Raw genomic sequence first — 21,257 nt, 5'->3', positions numbered from 1 at the left:
GGCACTCCTGGACAGAGGCATGGCCACACTCCACCTGTGTGGCCCCCTGCTGCCCGGTGGCTGACAGCCCAGGCAATCCTCAGATGTTGGGCCAGAGGAAACCCAGGCCTGAGTGGTGGAGAGCGGAGAAGGGGGGTACCCTCTACTCTACAGTGTAGCCCCTGCCCCAGAAATCACTGCTCTGAAGACTCCAGCTTCTGGTGGCCTCATGCCCTGGCTTAGGGTATGAACTGAGTGCCCTCCCATTGTACAGAAGGACAGCCATGAGCTCACGAGTCATCCTGTCAGAAGAGCCAGAGCCTGCAGGCCTGGGGCGTCTGCTGGCGCCTGGAGTCTGAACTCCAGGCCAGAGCAACACTTATTGGCGAGAATTTCCCACTGGGGTAGCTGAGAGAGGAGGACTTTTCCTTCAACTTGAGCCAGGGCAGGCTCTGGGGACTAGCAGTTCCTGAGCTCTAATGAGGAGGGAGTAGGTTGGTGGGTTCCTTTGTACTCCCAGGCTCATCTGCAGCTGTGAGAACATCCCCTTCCTATGGGTCCTAGTGGTTCCTCTCCACCCATCCCGGGATCCCAGTCCTCAGAGAGCAGGCTCATGATGGAGTCTGGAGGTGGGGAGCTCTGAACCTGCGGCTAGAGATGAATCAGGGGCAGCAGAAGGGACCAGGAACCCCACTTCCCTACTTCCCCCCTACTCCCCATGCTCCTGTTCCAGAGGCAGCTGTGTGGATGACCTCATCCCACAAACATGCTTTGTTCCTGAGAAAATGGAAAGTGTCTGAGGTTTGGTGGGGGGTGGGGGGGTCTGCAGCAGCAGCTCTTAGGGCTCCCCTTTGCCTGACTCCGCATCCGATGGGGGCCTGACTGGGGAGAAATGTCTTCAGTGGCTCCCACTCTCGCCCTTCACTCCCCCTGTCCCAAACCCTTAGAAATCAGAAAAGCTGAGGAGAGGCTGTCACTCCCAGAGGCAGGGAGAGGGAAATCACCGCTCAGGGGATGGAAAGCTTCCAGGGCTTCGGCAGATGCTGCCAGGAGTGATGCCCCCCAGCAGGGGATGGCAGGAGGCACACTGCATAATCTGCCTCCAGTTCCCTTCTGCCTCCCCAGGCATCTCATTTCCCTTTTCTCTCCCCTGTTGCTGGCAAAACCTGACATCTGGCCATCTGCGCTGCCACAGCTGCTGCAGATGTTGCAGGCCAAGGCTGCCCGGGCTGGTGTGACCAGAGACCCAGCAGGGGGTGAGGGGCAGAGGGTCCAGCTGGGGAAGTTTGGCTGGGTCCAGCTTGCAGGATTTCCTTCCTGCTTAAACCTAGGCTGAGCCTCTGAAGTCCTTGTTGCTGGACTGATTCTCCTGGGAGGTGAGGCTCAATGACATTGCCTCCTCCACCTCCACAATTCATCCGCCCAGCATCCTTCTAACATTCCACTGTTTCCTGGATGGGGACAGGAACAGCTCATTCCCATCCCTAATTTCCTCACTCCAGACCTCTGGGTAGAGGTTCCTTTATCCATGTCTCAGGGTCCCTTCCTGGGAGTCAGGAGAGTGGGAGTGCTATTCATAGGGGATAGGATGGGGTGGCTCTCTGCCCCTGTTCTTGCCCCCTTGGGGACAGTAGGGACAGTGGAGGCTAAACTCAGGCTGGGGCAGGAAATGAGTCACTGACCCAGGAAAAGCCCCCTCCCCCCAGATCTGCCAGGGCCCAGATAAGAAAACAACTTCTGCTTCCTGATTTTTTCCTGACTCCCTTCCACCCCCACTGTTAAATACAGAAATAGACACACAGGACTCCTGGGTTTCCAGAAGTACCCTTTCCCCAGCGCCACCTACTCTGACCTGGCATTTTCTATGCTTGGTCTCTTGTTCTTTGTTTAGTACCAAGGGCTCTTGCAAGAGGCTAAGCCACAGTCCCTCTTGGTGACCCCACTGCACCTTGTGTCCCTAACAGGGCTCACTCACAGCCACCATGAGTGAGGCCTTTGACTGTGCAAAATGCAGTGAGTCCCTGTATGGCCGCAAATACATCCAGACAGACAACGGCCCCTATTGCGTACCCTGTTATGACAACACCTTCGCCAACACCTGTGCTGAGTGCCAGCAGCTGATCGGGCATGACTCAAGGGTAAGGACCAGACCAAACAGGACTGAGAGTGGGTGGAGGTCGGCAGGATGGGGTAAAGGTCCCAGTGCCCCTGCCATGCTTCTGGCAGGAGCTGTTCTACGAAGACCGCCACTTCCACGAGGGCTGCTTCCGCTGCTGCCGCTGCCAGCGCTCCCTAGCCGATGAGCCCTTCACCTGCCAGGACAGTGAGCTGCTCTGCAATGACTGCTACTGCAGTGCCTTCTCCTCACAGTGCTCCGCCTGTGGGGAGACCGTCATGCCGGGTACGTCCCCGGGGGCTCATTGTGTGTGGGACCGGCATGCCTGGCATCTTTGTAGGGTTCGTGCATGTGCAAGGGACTGGCACACCTGGCTGATACATAGATAGAGGCTTATAAAGAGCTGCACAGGCAGCCTGTTCCTGGATATTTAATGTATGCAGGATCTGTCGTGCTTGTATGCTCTTGGGAATTTAGCATCCATATGGACTGGCATACACATGAAAACTTAGCATGTACAGGAACTGACAAGCCTGGTACATTCCTGAGAGTTTAATGTGTGCTGGACCAGTGGCCCTGGTATACACCTGTGGGCTAACCATGTATGGGCAGACTGACACAACTGGGGGCTTAGCATGTCTGAAGAGCTGCGTGTTTGGTCCATGTAGGAGCTAAGAGTATGCTAAGACTATCATGCTTGATGCATTGGGGCATGATGTATGCAGAGACACATAAACAGAGGGCTTACCATGTGTGCAGAGCTGCGTGCTTCATATATGTGAGGATTTAGAATATGTAAAGAATGGCATGACTAGCATTTACAGGGATTTAGTATAGACTGAACCTGTCAAGTCCAGAACATTAAAACTTTGTGTGGGCAGAAGTGGGGTCTTTGTGTGTGTGCTAAAACCATCATATCTGGTGTAGAAGAGCTTAGCATATACTGAGTCATGACTGTGACATGAGACAGTCATATCTGGTCCATATGGGGACTTCACATATGCCAAACCCTCATGTCTAGGTTATGGGGGCCTAGTGCATGCTCAGCCAGCATGTCCAGTGTTTGGGGGAGGTTAGCATGTGCAATATACTTGGTGGGGGCCCTGCTGCATGTTCATGGACACCAACCTGCTCAGGCTATGAAAGCGGTGAGGATTCTCCTTGGGATGGGAGTAGCAGAGAGTGGCACTCAGAAACTTGGGACACAGCTTCTAAGTGGGACCCCTGTTCCCCACAGGGTCCCGGAAGCTGGAGTATGGAGGCCAGACGTGGCATGAGCACTGCTTCCTGTGCAGTGGCTGTGAGCAGCCACTGGGCTCCCGTTCCTTTGTGCCCGACAAGGGTGCTCATTACTGTGTACCCTGCTATGAAAACAAGTTTGCTCCTCGCTGCGCCCGCTGCAGCAAGGTATGGGCTGGGCCAGCACGATGGGGACACTGGTCTCCACTGCACACGTGGGTGGGGGTCAGCAAGGCTCTGTTGTAGGGTGGGAATCCCCACTCCCCACCTGCTGATAGATGCTGCCTCCACAGACGCTGACACAGGGTGGCGTGACATACCGTGACCAGCCCTGGCATCGGGAATGCCTGGTCTGCACCGGGTGCCAGACGCCCCTGGCAGGGCAGCAATTCACCTCCCGGGATGAGGATCCGTACTGTGTGGCCTGTTTTGGAGAACTCTTTGCACCCAAGTGCAGCAGCTGCAAGCGCCCCATTACAGGTGGGATAAGGGTCAAATAATTGAGTGGGTAGGGTTCAGGCAAGGTAATGGGATCTGGGATTGGGTAAGGCTGTGGGCCAGGACCGCCCTCAAGATCTGAAGAGTTAACCTCCAGCCTCCCTCCAGGACTCGGTGGAGGCAAGTATGTGTCCTTTGAAGACCGCCACTGGCACCACAGCTGCTTTGCCTGCGCCCGCTGCTCCACCTCCCTGGTGGGCCAAGGCTTTGTGCCTGACGGAGACCAAGTGCTGTGCCAGGGCTGCAGCCAGGCAGGGCCCTGAGCCAGGGCTCCCGGGCCCAGGCCCTCCCAAACCAGGGCTCGAGGACTAAACCTCCTTTTCCAAACCACCTCTGGGACCCAGCCTCTCCCCAACATCCCTGAACTGGTACACCCTGGCCCAGGACCCCTCAACCTGGGCTTTCATTCATATACCCTCCCAAGCCTGAACTCCAGAATTCAGCCCTGTCCCCTAGAGTCATGGTTCGCAGACCAGTTGTCTTCCCCAAAACAGGGCTCTAGACCCCAGCCCTCCAAACCTAGATTCTGGGACCCAGGCCCCTTCAATCTAGGCTTCTCTGCAGAGACTTCAGGTCTCTTATGGGTGCCTGAGAGGTCCTAAACTCAGAGTTGACCCTCCCCACCCCCCATTCCTCGGGGCTGGGGCTGTTTGGGCAAGCAGGTCAGGGTTCGCTGGTTAGGGAGTCCTCGGGTACAGGGTTTTGCCCAGCCCGCGTTCGTTGTGTTTCTCATTTCAGCTTCATTTTGCCCAGAGATGGGCAGAGGGGTGGGATTAGTTCACCCCCTTTGAGATTCTGCAATAAAGCAGTGTGAGTTAGCACAGGCCTCTGTGTGTTTGTCTGGGGGTGGAGGGATTCCTTCGCAGACCCTGAGACTGGCTATTCCAGACCTCTGTGCAGGGCAGATGGGGGAGCTGCAGGCCACGGTGGGAAATCTCTCCGGAGAAAGGGGATCCCCGCTGCCGCTACCGTCCCTCTTGGGCTTAGCCAGCCTCCCCACTGCTGGCTAAGGGGTTTTTCCTCTGGTGGAGAAGGGAGGGGTTTGGGGGAGGTTCCAAACGGGAGCGGGTGTGCGGGTGGGTTCCCCCGTCTGATACAAATCGCCCCCCTCCCTTAACAGCCCTTACCAAATCCCGCAAAGCACCCAGTGCAGCTACCCAGCCTGGGCCCAGACCCTCAGCCCCCTTCCCCCTCTTCCCGAGGATTAGTGGAGGCGGCCCGGGATCCGCTCGCAGCCGCACGTTTTTTGCCAAAAAAGGCAAGGATGCAGCTGCACGCGCCGCGGGAACATCTGGATCCGATTCCCGGCATGAATGGGTCATGGCCCCGCCCCCCATGATTCAAGGGCGGGACGGGAATGTGCGAAGGGGGCTGGCCCCCAAAGTGGGGAGATGGGGCGGAGCGCTGCCCCCTCACCTGGCCTCCGACGCTCCCTGGCGCTGCGGCCTGTGGTCTGGGCTCGCGGTCCGACTGTCGGAGACGAAGGACTCATGGGCACTCGCCGCATGCTCGGGCTAAGGCGCTCAAAGGCGCTCAAGACCTCGCCCGCAGCCTCTTGGGGTGGGGGCCGGCGCCGCGGGCCTGGCGGACCCTCGAGCCCTGTGGAGGGGGTAGGAGGGGCCCTCGGGTCCGCCAGAACCGCGTGATTATATGTATGTCATGAAATGCTCCCAGAAATCCTGTGGGGCGGGCATTTTTCCATCTCACAGAGGCGGAGACTCCACTTGCCGGTTCCCCAAAGTTACGTAGGTAGTCATTGGTAGGTCCGGGATTCTAGTCCCCTAAATACTGCCTCCCTGGCCTATGCGAATTCTAAACTTTCTGAAGCCACAGTTGACATTGTCAACAAACCTTTACAAATGCCCACCATGTGCGCTCATAATTAATTATTTTATATTTCTATTTTTGCCTTTTTTCCACGAGTCTCCGGAGAACTAGGCTTGCGCCTGCCTCGCTCACCCCTCCATTTTCAGCTCCGGGCACTTGCTACAGGTTCAATAAGTACTCCCTGAGGAAGAGTAATCCAAGCATAGGACACAGCTGATGCAAAGACATGGAGGCCTGAAAAAGAAAACATGGTGCTTTGGAGAAGCAGCAAGTCATTTCATTTGGAGGAAGTGCCAAGAGTCTAAAATGGCAGGCAGAGGCCAGGTCATAAAAAGTCAAATGCCAAGTTAAACAGACCTCACCCTGCGGGTAAAGCAGCCAGTGGAAATGTTTAAGCAGGGACATGAGATGATCACTCTAGCTGCAGTATGAATAATGGAGTGAAAGGTAAGATGAGCAGGCCCGGTTAGGAGGCTAGTTCAGTGGTCCAGATGAGAGATAATGAGGCAGGTGGCAGCAGGAGTGGAAAAGACAGGACTTGGTGACTGGTTGGACAGAGTGGGGAAGGAGAAGGTTTCAGGGAAAGGAAGGCAGCAGGTAAATGATGTTGCTTAGGTCATCTACCCACCCTAAGAGAGAATTGTGCGGTACAATACTGTCATTAATTTCAAGATAAACATTTTTCAGATTTAACCTCTCAGAAACCCAACACATTGTATAATCAAAGGTGTGACATAGTTTAATTGATCTTTTTTTTTTTCTTTCTTACTGAAACATAAAATAATGGTGAGGTTAACATTTGATGAACTCTCATTTTCAAAAAAATATGGTAAATCCCAGGCCTTACCAGGAGAAAATATATATACACATGCTGAGTCTCTGTCTCTGCATTCCTGAATGGAGATTTTTTACCTTTCTCCTAGTGGTGTAGGAAAAGTGTCTGGTGAGGAGTTGTACCTGGGGTCTTCTCCCTAACACTGTGGCCTTGCTTCAATTTTTAGATGTAAATATACCCCTCACAACATCCCATGAACAGGAAACACAACAGTCATTATCTCAATGTTATTTTTCAAACTTTGAAAACAAAACGCAATGCATGCTTATTGTAGAGAAACTGAATTCCAAAAAGTAAAGAGAGCTAAAGGTCAATCACTAATAATATTTGATATAACCTCTCAGTTCCTTTTTGCTAAAGCATGCATGTGCACATGGATTTTCATTTGTAGTTTAGGGTTTATTTTTAAATTGAAAAAGTCATATCCAGTATGTATCTGTTAAGAAAAAACTTAATCATGCTGTCCTTTGCCTACAAAAAAAATTTCCTCCCATACCAGATCTTCCAGGCTCCCTCCTCATTAAAAACCATTATTTACTGTTACATGGATATCCATAGAGAAATAATTTCATTAGGCATCTATCTTTATACACACTATTGTGCATCAGACTTTTTTCACTTTGTGTGACCATCATTCCATATAAGCTTATACAGATTTTTAAAACAGCTTTATTGAGGTATACGTTATATGGACCCCAGGAAGAGAGATTCATTTGATGTGAACAAGAAAGAATTTACTTGCTGAGATGGACTCCCCATGGTCAACCTAGGACCCACATTTTACGAATAGAGTCTAGCAGCCATCACTGGCAGGGGCTTCTTGCATACTCTAAACCATGAAGAATCTCTGACTGACTGCTCGGTTTCCTGCACTATACCTTCCTAGTTTATGCCATCTGAGTCAACTATTTTATTTTATTTTATTTTATTTTATTTTATTTTATTTTATTTTATTTCTGAAGTTGGAAATGGGGAGGCAGTCAGACTCCCGCATGCTCCTGACTGGGATCCACCCGGCATGCCTACCAGGGGGCGATGCTCCGCCCATCTGGGGCATCGCTCTGTTGCAACCAGAACCATTCTAGCGCCTGAGGCAGAGGCCACAGAGCCATCCTCAGCGCCCGGGCCAACTTTGCTCCAATGGAGCCTTGGCTGCTGCGGGAGGGGAAGAGAGAGACAGAGAGGAAGGAGAGGGGGAGGGGTGGAAAAGCAGATGGGCGCTTCTCCTGTGTGCCCTGGCCGGGAATCAAACCCGGGACTCCTGCACACCAGGCCAATGCTCTACCACTGAGCAAACCGGCCTGGGCCCTGAGTCAACTATTTTAGAGGAGTTCCTAGTTTCACCTAACCAATGGACTGAGACCTGCACTGATCCATTAGAATTGTGTGAATTTGGAAATCTCATTTACATAAAATGGCTCTAGTTAGGAACCTGGGTAGGAACTTTTAGCATAAAGAACAGCCTCCCTTTTGTCTCAGTTAAAGCACATTTTTGCTTGTTTACTGAAGCCTGTGTCTCCCCGGTTTGCAAACTGTTTACCTTAATAAAGTCTCTCCTTTTTTTTATTGCAATACCTTTTGGATTTGTTTACATTTTGGTGGCAGCAGTGGGATCTGAAGCAACACCCAGACTCTCCTCCCTGTGCTATCTCAAAATCAATGCCCTGGCTCCAGCAAGAGCCCTTTGCACTTAGTTGTTTTCCAGAGGAGCTGAGAGGCCTCAGGTAAGTATCCTCTGAGATCCAGACCTCCTACACTTTCCAGTGTGGTCTCGAGACTGTTCAATTCAGGGAAGAAACCTTTCATAAGGTTCAATCTGGACTTGGTCCATATGGCTCTTGTACTCATAAAGCTCACACTCCATATAGTTCTTTGGACCCTGTCTATAAAGTTTTGTGGAGACAGTAGGGTTTAACCCATTTATGCTTCATGTTCCGTTATTAGAATGGTAGTGATGTGGGAGTTATTTATATCCTATTGCTCAAGGTCATTGCCAAGGTCTGATTTTTCACACATCTGCCTCCTGAGCATACATGTTACCATGGAATACACAGAGTTAGTCACTGCTGCAGATACTGGCTTGGTGGGATCTTGTCAAAAAATGATGTGAAGCCTGACCTGTGGTGGCGCAGTGGATAAAGCGTCGACCTGGAAATGCTGAGGTCACCGGTTCGAAACCCTGGGCTTGCCTGGTCAAGGCACATATGGGAGTTGATGCATCCAGCTCCTCCCCCCTTCTCTCTCTCTGTCTCTCTCTCTCTTCTCTCTCCCTCTCTGTCTCTCTCTCTCCCTCTCTCTCTCCTCTCTAAAAATAAATAAATAAAATTTTTAAAAAATGATGTGAATTTTTGGAAAATTTTTGAAGAACTGAATTTCAAAAATTTCAACCTTCAGCATAAATGGGTTAAGGGGCACTCAAAGAGATGAAGGGGCATCTTCATTAGGTGAGTGTAAATGGGCAGCCTACATTCTAAGCTTTCCCTTTTTCTTTTTTAAGTGAGAGGTGGGGAGATAGTGAGACAGACTCCCACATGCACCCTAACCAGGATCCATCTGGCAACCCCCATCTGGGGCCGGTGCTTCAATCAACCAAGCAATCCTCAGCACCTGGGGCTGATGCTTGGACCAACTGAACTAGCCTCAGCTCCCAGGGCCAATGCTTTAACCAACCGAGCCACTCACTGTGAGAGGGGAAGACAGAAAGAGAAAGGGGAGAGAGAGGGGAAAAGAAACTGATGGTCGCTTTTCATGTGTGCCCTGACCAGGGATTGAACGTGGGACGTCCACACACCAGGCCGATGCTCTATCCACTGAGCCAAACGGCCAGGACCTAAGCTGTCTTTCAATGACCAGCCATCTTCTGGTACCTCAGACAACTTTATGCACAAGATCAGTAGCACAGAAAGTTGTAACTGGCTGGGTCTTTGGACAGAAATCACTCACATCCAGAATAATCTAAAACTTTACTGGCCCAGATGGGGCTCTTTTGAAATGTCAAAGCTTGTTTAGTTGCACACACAATTGAAACAAAGAAAATACTGAACCTCCCAAAGAAAATGGGAGGATTTCTTTAACTAATACCTTGAGAGCTCTAAACAAAACCTGTTAACACCTCTCTTAAGAGAATAATTATGCCCTGGACAGACAGCTCAGTTGGTCAGATTATCATTCCAATATGCAAAGGTTGCCAGTTCAATCCTGCGTCAGGGCACATACAGGATTGGTGTTCCTGTCTCTCTCTCTCTTTCTAAAATTAATAAAATCAATCAATAAATAAAAAGAATAATTTTAAATTGAATAAGTGATCTTTATTGAATATCTTGATCAGGTGCCACTGTCTTGTGCATAATTGAATATCTGATCTTTTTTTTTTTATAGAGACAGAGAGAGTCAGAGAGAAGGATAGATAGGGACAGACAGACAGGAAAGGAGAGAGATGAGAAGCATCAATCATTAGTTTTTCATTGCAACACCTTAATTGTTCGTTGATTGCTTTCTCATATGTGCCTTGACCGCGGGCCTTCAGCAGACTGAGTAACCCCTTGCTGGAGCCAGCGACCTTAGGTCCAAGCTGGTGAGCTTTGCTCAAACCAGATGAGCCCGCGCTCAAGCTGGCGACCTCGGGGTCTCGAACCTGGGTCCTCCGCATCCCAGTCCAATGCTCTATCCACTGTGTCACTGCCTGGTCAGGCCCTGACTATCTGATTTTTATCAACTTATTTACACGTTGATAAATTAGAAAAAGAAATTTGTACCTGCAAAGATGAAGTTAAAGAGGAACCATTGGGAAACTTCCTCTAAATTTTGCATGTTATTCTGAAGCCAGACCTACTAACAAGTCCTCAGAAAACCACCCTCTTCACCTCTTCCACCTCTCCCACCCACTTCACACCTCACTCTCTCCTCCCTTTTCTTCATTTTCTGAACTTCCTTTTTTCTCTTCTCCTGATATCTTTATTTCTCTTAATGCACTAGACTTTCCTCCCCTTTCCTTAATAGCTACTTTTAAGGTTGAATTGGGTGATAGAGACACCAAATTCTTATGCTACTTAGACTAAATCCGAATTTATGGCCCTACTAAAAGGTTAGGACTTCCCTGGCTCTAAGATTAATTCCCTTGAATTTAAATGCACTTAAATCTAATTATCAATGCCTGTGAGCCTGTTTTTTTCTGATCTTTATCAACTTATTTACAGGTTTGTAGGAAAAACTTAGCCTGGAAATTTTTGTTGACTGCTGATTGGAATCAATCTCAGGGGACTTTAACTGGTGCCCAAGGCATTGAGAAGTAACAACAGGCCACTAAGAGTTGCCCCATCCCCCATGTATAAGACACACCATAATTTGGGGGCCCCCAAATTTTTTTTAAATGTATTACATAAAGTTATTGAACTCAAGTTTTACTTATCATAAAGTTCATACAATTCCTCATCACTGTCAAAATTCCCATCCATTAGCTTGTCCCCATCTGTGTCTGATGACAAATCACTGTCTTCAACGAGTGTAAAAACAAGCGCAAAAAAGCGGGAAATGCACGTAAAAAATCTATAACCACTATATAAGACGCACCCAATTTTTAGACCCCAAATTTTTCAGAAAAGGGTGCCTCTTATACATGGGGAAATATGAATATTCCCTAAAACTTTCCTTGCCAACTCATTTGGAAAGCGATACACCATTGTATACAGAAAAAGGACAAACCTGTTCTTGACTATTTTGATAGATTTGAACAGACTTTGGGATAAAAAAGTTGAATGATGCCTGACCAGGCAGTGACGCAGTGGATAGAGTGTCAGACTGGGAAGCAGAGGACCCAGATTCAAAACCCCAAGGTCACCGGCTTGAGCGCAGGCTCATCCGGTTTGAGTGTGGGATTGCCAGCTTGAGCACAGGGTTGCTGGCTTGAACTTGGGATCATAGACATGACACCATGGTGGCTAGCTTGAGCCCAAAGATTGCTGGTTTGAAACCCAAGGTCACTGGCTTGAGCAAGGGATCACTCATTCTGCTGGAGCCCCCTGGTTAAGGAACATATGAGAAAGCAATCAATGAAATGAACAACTAAGGTGCTGCAATGAAGAATTGGTGCTTCTCATCTCTCTCTCTTCCTGCCTGTCTGTCCCTATCTGTTTCTCTCTCTGTCTCTCTTACTAAAATAAAAAAATAAAATAAGTTGAATGATAAACTCTGGCCAGATAGCTCAGTTGGTTAAAGCGTCATCCCAATCCACCAAGGCTGAGGTTTCAATCCTCGGGCAGGGCACATACAAGAATCATCCAATGAGCCCTGGCCGATTGGCTCAGTGGTAGAGCGTCGGCCTGGCGTGCAGGAGTCCCAGGTTCGACTCCCGGCCAGGGCACACAGGAGAAGCACCCATCTGCTTCTCCACCCCTCCCCCTCTCCTTCCTCTCTGTCTCTCTCTTCCCCTCCTATAGCCAAGGCTCCATTGCAGCAAAGTTGGTCCGGGCGCTGAGGATGGCTCTGTGGCCTCTGCCTCAGGCGCTAGAATGGCTCTGGTTGCAACAGAGCGATGCCCCAGATGGGCAGAGCATTGCCCCCTGGTGGGCATGTTGGGTAGATCCCAGTCGGGCGCATGTGGGAGTCTGTCTGACTGCCTCCCCGTTTCCAACTTCAGAAAAAAAAAAAGAAAAAAAAATCATCCAATGAATGCATAAGTAAGTGGAACAACAAATTGATGTTTCTCTCCTCTCTCTCTCTCTCTCTTTAAAACCAATAAGTAAAAAAAATAAAATTAAGTTTGAATAATGAAACTCAATCTGTTCAATTTCATATTTGTGGCCAGCTTTTCTGAAGCCTTCAGTCCCTTAGTAAAACAACATGACCTTAGCTGGGCTACAAGACCACCGCACAAGATGGCCTCTTTGGCTAACCAGCTATTTTAGACTTCAGAGAAAGACAGGGAACCTAGGGCTACATGAGCCCTAGATTATCAAGATAAAACCACTAAATTCTGGCACTCCAACTACAATTAAAAAGAGATGGTCCCTGGCCAGTTGGCTCAGCAGTAGAGCATTGGTCCGGCGTGTGGAAGTCCCAGGTTCGATTCCTGGTCAGGGCACACAGGAGAAGCAACCATCTGCTTCTCTACATCTCTCTCTCTCTCTCTCTCTCTTTCTCTCCCTTTACCCCCTCCTGCAGCCATGGCTCAGTTGGAGCAAGTTGGCCCTAGGTGCTGAGGATGGCATCAAGACCTTGCCTCAGGTGCTAAAACAGCTCAGTTGCCAAGCAATGGAGCAATGACCCCAGATGGGCAGAGCATTGCCCAGTAGGGCACTTGCCGAGTGGATCTTGGTCAGGGTGCATAAGCAAGTCTGTCTCTCTGCCTCCCTACCTCTCACTTAATTAGAGAGAGAGAGAGAAATGCACTGCTTTTCCCAAAAGTAGCCAGAGGTGACTTCTGAAAATAGATCACTATTCACTTGACCCAGAAAATCCCAGAAAATATGCAAATCAAGAGTTTCAAATCTTTGTGTTCACTTTAAGAACATTTGTAAAATGCCTAGGCCAGTGGTCGGCAAACTCATTAGTCAACAGAGCCAAATATCAACAGTACAACGATTGAAATTTCTTTTGAGAGCCAAATTTTTTTAACTTAAACTATATAGGTAGGTACATTGTTATTAACTTAATTAGGGTACTCCTAAGCTAGCCTTTGCTAAACACTCAAGGGGCCAAAGAGCCGCATGTGGCTCATGAGCCAAGGTGTGCCGACCAAGGGCCTAGGCCATCAATGGTATGCACATTTGAAAGGCCACCAAGTATCTGAAGGCTGTCACTCTACAAGAAGCAATGTGTGTCATTCCATCACCACAATAGTGGATTTGGTAGGTGTGCCCAGGCCAAACAGTGGGGCTGAGCACAGGGTTGATGGCCCAAAAGGAGTGCTGAATTTTTACTGCATGTGCTTAAAAATGCAGAGCAATGCTGAACTTAAGGGTTTAGATGTAGATTATAGATTCGGTGGTCATTGAGCACATCCAGGTGAACAAAGCTCCCAAGATGCCACAGAGAACTTACATGAGCTCTCCCTGCCACGTTGAGATGATCCTTACTGAAGAAGAGCAGGTTGTTCCTAAACCAGAACAGGAAGTTACAAAGAAGTAAACAATATCCCAGAAAAAACTGAAGAAATAAAACTTATGATCTGGGAATAAATTCAGCATAAAATAAATACTAATAAAACTAGTAAGAGTGACTGATCAGATGGTGGTGTGGATAGAGGATCGGTCTGAGATGCTGAGGACCCAGGTTCAAAACCCTAAGGCAGGGGTCCCCAAACTTTTTACACAGGGGCCAGTTCACTGTCCCTCAGACCGTTGGAGGGCCAGACTATAAAAAAACTATGAACAAATCCCTATGCACACTGCACATATATTAAAGTAAAAAAACAAAATGGGAACAAATACAATATTTAAAATAAAGAACAAGTAAATTGAAATCAACAAACTGACCAGTATTTCAATGGGAACTATGGTCCTGCTTTTGGCTAATGAGATGGTCAATGTGCTCCTCTCACTGACCACCAATGAAAGAGGTGCACCTTCTGGAAGTGCAGTGGGGGCCAGATAAATGGCCTCAGGGGGTCGCATGCAGCCCGCAGGCTGTAGTTTGGGGACCCCTGCTCTAAGGTCACCAGCTTGAGCTCAGGCTCATCCGGCTTGTGTGCGGGCTCACCAGCTTGAGTGCGGAGTCCCCGGCTTGAGCGTGGGATCATAGACAGGACCCTGTGGTCGCTGGCTTGAGCCCAAAGGTCACTGGCTTGAAGCCCAATTTTGCTGGCTTGAGCCCAAGGTTGCTGGTTCATGCAAGGAATCACTGGCTCGGATGGAGTCTACCACCACCCCATCAAGGCACATATGAAAAAGCAATCAATGAACAACTAAGGTGCCACAACAAAGAACTGATGCCTCTCATCTCTCTCCCTTTCTTTCTGTCTGTCCATGTCTGTCTGTCTCTCTAATTAAAAATAAGTAAAAATAAAGAGAAAGACAGATGCCCCAGAATTTCCACCCCCTCAAAATCAAAATGAGAAACTTTTTTCTGTAAATACCCTGGACAGTTTAACAGGGACTATCCCAAATACAAATGACAGCTATAACTAAACCCTGATAAAATTTACTCCCCCTCAGTCTCTAAGCAGGACTAGGCATGCTCCAGGGACATTAAGAAGATATTTCCTTTACTTAAACCAATTAGGAGAATTAGATATAAAACTTAGGGATGAACCTGGTAGAGCTCTAATTGACACTGGAACCACCCTGCTTATCCTCAAACCCAACATGCTTTCAGAACCCCCCAAAGTTATGAATTTATCCAGACGGTCAGGGTAGCCAAGCAACCTATGACAGTCCCTAAATTCTTACCTATCCCTTTTCAGTTGAAACCTCTTGCTGGTAATCATCACTTCTTACCTATTGCATCAGCTCCAATACATGTCCTGGGAGGAAATTTTTTAGAGGCCTACGAAGCCCCTATTTCCTTTCCTTACCAGAGGATACTATCACTAGGATGGCTCTCACCCAAATCCCCACTTACTCAACTATATACACTGTGTTCTCCAAGTGCTGCCCAAAGCCTTTGAGCAGAAACCAACACTGACGTGGGCCATATCCATTTAGCGCCCCCAATTAAAATACAAGTAGACCCCAATAAACTCCTCCTCAATAATAAACAACACCCCGTAAACCCTGAGCCCTTAGCCAGGATACAACCTACAAACTATAATAGATGACTTACACACACACACACACACACACACACACACACACACACACACACACACACACGGGAACAGCTAGTCATTCCTAGGGCCAGCCCTTGTAACACTTCCATCTTACTTACCTGCAAACCCAATGGAAGAGGTTGGCAATTTTCAAGACCTCAGAGCCATAAACAACAGTCATTCCCTGACATTCCACTGTTTCCGACACCCACCTCAGTCTCTAATGTTCCCTCTGAAAGCTGATCATTTTCAGCTACTGACCTCTGTGGTGCAATTTTTTCAGTAGATTCAGACAACCAATCTCTTTCTACCTTTACATGAAAAGGGTAATCTTCTGAAGAGGCTTGCCTCACTGACAGCCTCCATTAACTTCATAACCTAGCTTCCAAAGGACACGGGATTTCTAAAGAGAAACTCTGCCTAACCGGGTGGTGGCGCAATGGATACAGCGTCGGACTGGGATGCGAGGACCCAGGTTCGAGACCCCGAGGTCGCCAGCTTGAGCGCTGGCTCATCTGGTTTGAGCAAAGTTCACCAGCTTGGACCCAAGGTCACTGGCTTGGACCCAAGGTCGCTGGCTTAAGCAAGGGGTTACTCGGTCTGCTGCAGCCCCCATGGTCAGGGCACATATGAGAAGGCAATCAATGAACAACTAAAGTGTCACAATGAAAAACTAATGATCGATGCTTCTCATCTCTCCCCATTCCTGTCTGTCTGTCCCTATCTGACTCTCTCTGTAAAAAGAAAGAAAGAAAGAAAGAAAGAAAGAAAGAAAGAAAGAAAGAAAGAAAGAAAGAAAGAAAGAAAGAAAGAAAGAAACTCCAATTTTGTCAAATCTCCATTAAGTTCTTAGGCTAACACCTAACTCCAGAAGGATTAAATCTTGATCCATCATGCCTAATAGCATTTTTAAAAAATTGTTTATTTATTGATTTTTAGAGAGAGAGAGAGAAAGAGAAAGTGAGAAGGGAGGAGTAGGAAGCCTCAACTTGTTTCTCATGTGTGCCTTGACCGAGCAGGCCCAGAATTTCGAACTGGTGACCTGAACATTCCAGGTCAATGCTCTATCCACTGCACCACCACAGGCCAGGTCTGCATGGCATTTAGAACTCCCCCCTCCCTCAAACAAAAAGACAACTTTAGTGGTTCTTAAAACTTGCGGTTGTTGTTGGAACTGGCTTCTTAATTTTTCCTTAATGTCCCAACCACTTTATGAACTACTCAAGAATTCCTCTCCTGATCCCCTACCATGGACCTCTAATGTCCAACAATCTTTTGAAAGAATAAAAACCCAGGTTACTTAAACTATGACCTTAGGGCATGCAAATTATAGCCCCCCTTTCACCTCTTTACTCATGACCTCAAAGAGAATGCTCTAGGGGTTCTTACTCAACCTCCTGGGAGGCAGAATAGGCCTATGGGATATTCTAGTCAGCAATTAAGATGCAACCGCTCAAGGACTTCTCCCTTGCCTTAAGGCCGTTGATGCTGTTTCCACCCTTATAAGGCTACAGAGAAGATAGCTATGGAATCTCCTCTTACTATCTATGTTCCACACACTGTTTAAACTTTCCTTAATTCCCATCATACTGAGCATCTTTCTGCTAGTCACTCAGTTCAATATGAAGTCCTCCTCTGTCTTTACCCCACCTTACTGTCACGGAATACAACTTGCTTTCTTCAGCTATCCTACTTCCTCTTTTGGACAATAACATCCCCCACAACTGTATTACATTGACTGACCAACTCCTTACCCCATGACTGGATCTACAAGAAACCCCACTTCCCAACACAGACAAGGAATGGTTCACCAATGGATCCTATTTAAGAGGACCCAATGGCAATTACCAAGCTGGATATGCCATTGTCTTCCTTAATAAAATCATAGAATCCAGCCCTCGACCTGATGCCAAACCTGTCCATCAGGAAGAACTACATGCTCTTACTAAGGCATGATTATCAGCCAAAGATAAAACTGCCAATATCTATACTGACAGCAGATAAGCTCTTGGAGTAAAAGCATGTCTTTGCCATGCTTTGGAAACAGCCAGGTTCCCTACCTCATTTGGACAGAAAACTAAAAACAAAGACTTTGTCCTGGCACTCCCAGATGCTGAACTGACTTTCAGAGCCTTTGCTGTTATTAATATTCAGATACATTCTTCTGCCCAAAATATGGAGGCACAGGGAATGGAATGGCTGATACCACAGCCAAATCGGCTGCTTTACAGGAGATAACAACCCTGTCCAATAAAAACCTCATCTACTCCTGCCCTCCCTCCGGTTTCTCAGCTATACCAAAGACTAGCTCAGGGGTCCCCAAACTATGGCCCACGGGCCACATGCGGCCCCCTGAGGCCATTTATCTGGCCCCCGCCGCACTTCTGGAAGGGGCACCTCTTTCATAGGTGGTCAGTGGAGGAGCATAGTTCCCATTGAAATACTGGTCAGTCTGTTGATTTAAATTTACTTGTTTGTTATTTTAAATATTGTATTTCTTCCCGTTTTGTTTTTTTACTTTAAAATAAGATATGTGCAGTGTGCATAGGGATTTGTTCATAGTTTTTTTTGTAGTCCGGCCCTCCAACAGTCTGAGGGACGGTGAACTGGCCCCCTGTGTAAAAAGTTTGGGGACCCCTGGACTAGCTAAATCGCATGCCATTACTCTGGAGGATGAAAGAGGAGAATGGATTAAACAAGGTTGTTCCTTTGATTCTTCTTGATGCTAATGAATAGGTCCTAGTAACTGCCCTGTCCTCCTCAATGTTCTCCAAGAGGAGATTTTAACCTTTTTAACTATGATTTAACTCCTGAAACACTGAGAAAATGATCCAATGAGGAAAACAATATTATTAGGGTCCTTTACCCACTATTGCCCACCAGACATATCAGATGTGCAAAATTTGTCCAAACTATAATCCTGGGAAACTGTTGCATGCCTCTCTGAGCCACTTTCAATTAACCAGTGGGTCCGACTTTCTCCAGCTTCCCTTCATGTACACTTACAAATACGTGCTGATCATGATCTGCATATTTTCACATTAGATTGAGGCTTTCCCTTGCCATCAAGCCATGGCCCTGGTAGTGGCTAAGGTTCTATTAGAAAAAAGTATTCCACTTCACGAGTCCCTCAAGTACTTAATAGTGATTGAGGAACTTTTTTTTTTTATTTAGAAATTAAATTTAATGGGGTGACATTGATCAATAAAAGTACATAGGTTTCGGGTATATATCTCTATAGCATTTGAATTGCTGATTGCATTGTATACCCATCGCCCAAAGTCAAATCATTTTTCATCACTGTATATTTGTCCCTAGAAGAACTCATTTTATAGGACAAACTGTACAAACATTTGTAAAATTTGGCCTATCAGCATTTCCATTGTGCTTATCAGCTCCAATCCTCTGAACTAACCAATTGAACAAACCAATTGGTAGAACAAACCAATGGAATAATAACTACCCAACTGGCAAAAATTTGCATAGCATTTAGTCTGTCAAGGCCCAAGGCCCTCCTTAACCCTCCTCAACCTTCATTCTGTCCCCACTGGGAAATATAAACTTACGCCTTTTGAGATTATCACAGATCATCCTTTGCACCTAGATGAAGAACTGCACCAACTAGTACTTATTAAAAGAGATCACCCACATTACTGCAAGGAGCTTATGAATACCCTCCAACACAACACTAACCTTATAAAGATTCCTTCAACAGTGTGCTCCTGGAAGACGAGGAATGTCCTTACAGCCTCAAGCCCAGGGATTTTGTGTACTGGAAATGATACCAACTGAAAGACTCTCTTCAGTCCCTCTGAAGAAGTATTTTTGACCAATCCATGTGCTGCTGAATTCCATGATGTTGACTCATGGATTTATGTTTCTCATTTCAAAAAGGTTCCAGACCCTGCTGCTGAATGGGCTTCCCAGCCCATTGCTGAAACCAAACTTGACTGACCAAAATCCAGACAACAGGATGAGAAGAAGATGACAGCTGAGGTAGAAAACTGTTCCCAAGAAACTGAACCAGGCCTGTAGCACACCAGTCCTTACAGCAATTCTTAACTTGAATTCTCTGGTTGATCTTGTTTATAAGGCTACCCTGTATTTTGGAGAAGATTATCAACATGATAAAAAACCAAATTGTTCTCCCTTTTCTTCTCTCTCCTTCACTCTCTAATGTTTGGAAAGATAATATTTTAATAAAACTCTCTCTGAGAGTGCTAAGAGAGGATATTTAACTGATTGTTGGACAAGTCACCAAAACCCCAAACTGATAAAAGACAAAAAACTTCCCACTTGTTGCTCCAGTTACCAACTTTAATACTGTTTCCGGTGTCACTGTCTTCCCAGGCCAACCCTTATCCAACTTCACCTTGCAGGTAAACATTATTCAAAAACCAGAGACATCTGCCCCCACATTATTCATTGTCCCTGTGGTCTCCACTGAATTTAAATTTAAATCAGCCTCCCATCTCTTCCTTACTTGATCTCTAAATGTCTACATGACAAAAATAAAAAGAGAGCTATAACCAAATTATGTAAATTTGTTCCTTCCATTGGATACCACCCTGATGGATTTTGAAAAGCATGTGAACAGTTTCACCCTTGGTTGGAAAAATTCTCCATTCATACCTATGAATGAATCTATAAATGAGAATACTCAGGGGAGGGGGAGTGGTTTATGTGCCTCCCGGGTTCATTCTATTTTTATCTGCTTTTTTTTTTTAAGATTTTATTTATTCATTATAGAGAGGAGAGAGAGAGAGAGAGAGAGAGAGAAGGGAGAGAGAGAGAGAGAGAGAGAAGGGGGGGAGGAGCAGGAAGCATCAACTCCCATATGTGCCTTGACCAGGCAAGCCCAGCGTTTTGAACCGGCAACCTCAGCGTTTCCAGGTTGATGCTTTATCCACTGCGCCACCACAGGTCAGGCCTTATTCTATTTTTAATGTGAAAGAAGTTACCCTGACTAAAGGATGGGTACACTGCCTGACCTGTGGTGGCGCAGTGGATAAAGCGTGGACCTGGAATCTAAGCTCCCTGGTTTGAAACCCTCCGGGCTTGCCTGGTCAAGGCACATATGTAAGTTGATGCTTCCTGCTCCTCCCCCCCTTCTCTCTCTCTTTCCTAACTCTCTAAAAATGAATAAATAAAATCTAAAAAGTAAAAATAAATGTAAAAAATAAATAAATAAGGATGGATACATCAATGGTTAGACAGTGGCCTGTTACGGCAATTTGTCACTTCTTTTTCTCTTCATAGGAACCCCCTGGCTTTCCATAAGTTCTTTTAACAAAGAACTGTTTCCACAGGACCAAGGGCAGATCATGAAGCCCAAAAAGGAAATGCTGGGGCTGGTTATGTTGATAATATAAGACAAAGTATACTCGGTATAACTAATCCCAAGTACCAGAATATATGTCAACAAGAATATAATTAGGAATTTGTCCACCACCATCTGACAAATAGCTGAAGGACTAACTAAGACTATTGCTGCTCAACCCAAGTCCCTAGATTCCCTTGAATATTAGCTGGCTAAGATGGGTCTGAAGAAGAGGATGACTTTGGTATTCCAAAGGTGTGTTAACCTAGATGCACAAGAACAATGGGCAGGGCTGGCTGAAAACCTTTACTGAAAAGGTTATGGCCTGTAGCATGACTACTCACCATGACCTATCCAGTTAGGAATTCATGATTAGATCAGTCTGTGAGGTTACAGTTTGTCACTGGGCTTTTCAGTTTTATTATAAGATCTCTTCTTCGTTCACAAAAGAAACAACATAAAACCACTATCAGACTGACCAAGCGGTGACGCAGTGGATAGAGCGTCAGACTGGGATGCAGAGGACCCAGGTTTGAGGCTCTGAGGTCGCCAGCTTGAGCGCAGGCTCATCTGGTTTGAGCAAAAGCCCACCAGCTTGAACCCAAGGTTGCTGGCTCCAGCAAGGGGCTACTAGGTCTGCTGAAGACCCGCGGTCAAGGCACATATGAGAAAGCAATCAATGAACAACTAAGGTGTTGCA

The 21,257-nt window shown here is 47.0% G+C and overlaps 1 protein-coding gene and 1 long non-coding RNA gene across 2 annotated transcripts; one reads left to right on the top strand and one right to left on the bottom strand.

Moving 5' to 3' along the window:
* Window positions 1-4,651, top strand: FHL3 (four and a half LIM domains 3). The gene is made up of 6 exons (XM_066375906.1): window positions 1-223; window positions 1,944-2,117; window positions 2,206-2,380; window positions 3,333-3,502; window positions 3,628-3,814; window positions 3,941-4,651. Exons 1-6 carry the CDS (start codon window positions 209-211, stop codon window positions 4,093-4,095), a joined length of 876 nt encoding a protein of 291 aa, XP_066232003.1. The 5' UTR covers window positions 1-208; the 3' UTR covers window positions 4,096-4,651.
* Window positions 4,652-5,600: 949 nt separating this feature from the next.
* On the bottom strand, window positions 5,601-19,011 carry LOC136397608 (uncharacterized). Its single transcript, XR_010749886.1, has 3 exons — window positions 18,931-19,011; window positions 13,533-13,587; window positions 5,601-5,893 (listed from the first exon to the last, which is right to left on the bottom strand). It is a non-coding gene; the product is annotated as an uncharacterized lncRNA (long non-coding RNA).
* Between the last annotated feature and the right edge of the window lie 2,246 nt (window positions 19,012-21,257).

Source organism: Saccopteryx leptura, chromosome 3, assembly GCF_036850995.1.
Source record: "Saccopteryx leptura isolate mSacLep1 chromosome 3, mSacLep1_pri_phased_curated, whole genome shotgun sequence".
In the NCBI taxonomy this organism is placed as follows: Eukaryota; Metazoa; Chordata; class Mammalia; order Chiroptera; family Emballonuridae; genus Saccopteryx; species Saccopteryx leptura.
Note: the sequence above shows the minus strand (reverse complement) of the source record. Positions and strands in the feature narration are given on the sequence as shown.

What these genes read in the sequence shown, in the direction of transcription:
- FHL3 (XM_066375906.1), top strand. An exon ending in TGGGGAGACCGTCATGCCGG is followed by an intron (nt 2,381 to 3,332) that starts GTACGTCCCCGG and finishes TGTTCCCCACAG; the next exon opens with GGTCCCGGAAGCTGGAGTAT. An exon ending in GCTGCGCCCGCTGCAGCAAG is followed by an intron (nt 3,503 to 3,627) that starts GTATGGGCTGGG and finishes CTGCCTCCACAG; the next exon opens with ACGCTGACACAGGGTGGCGT.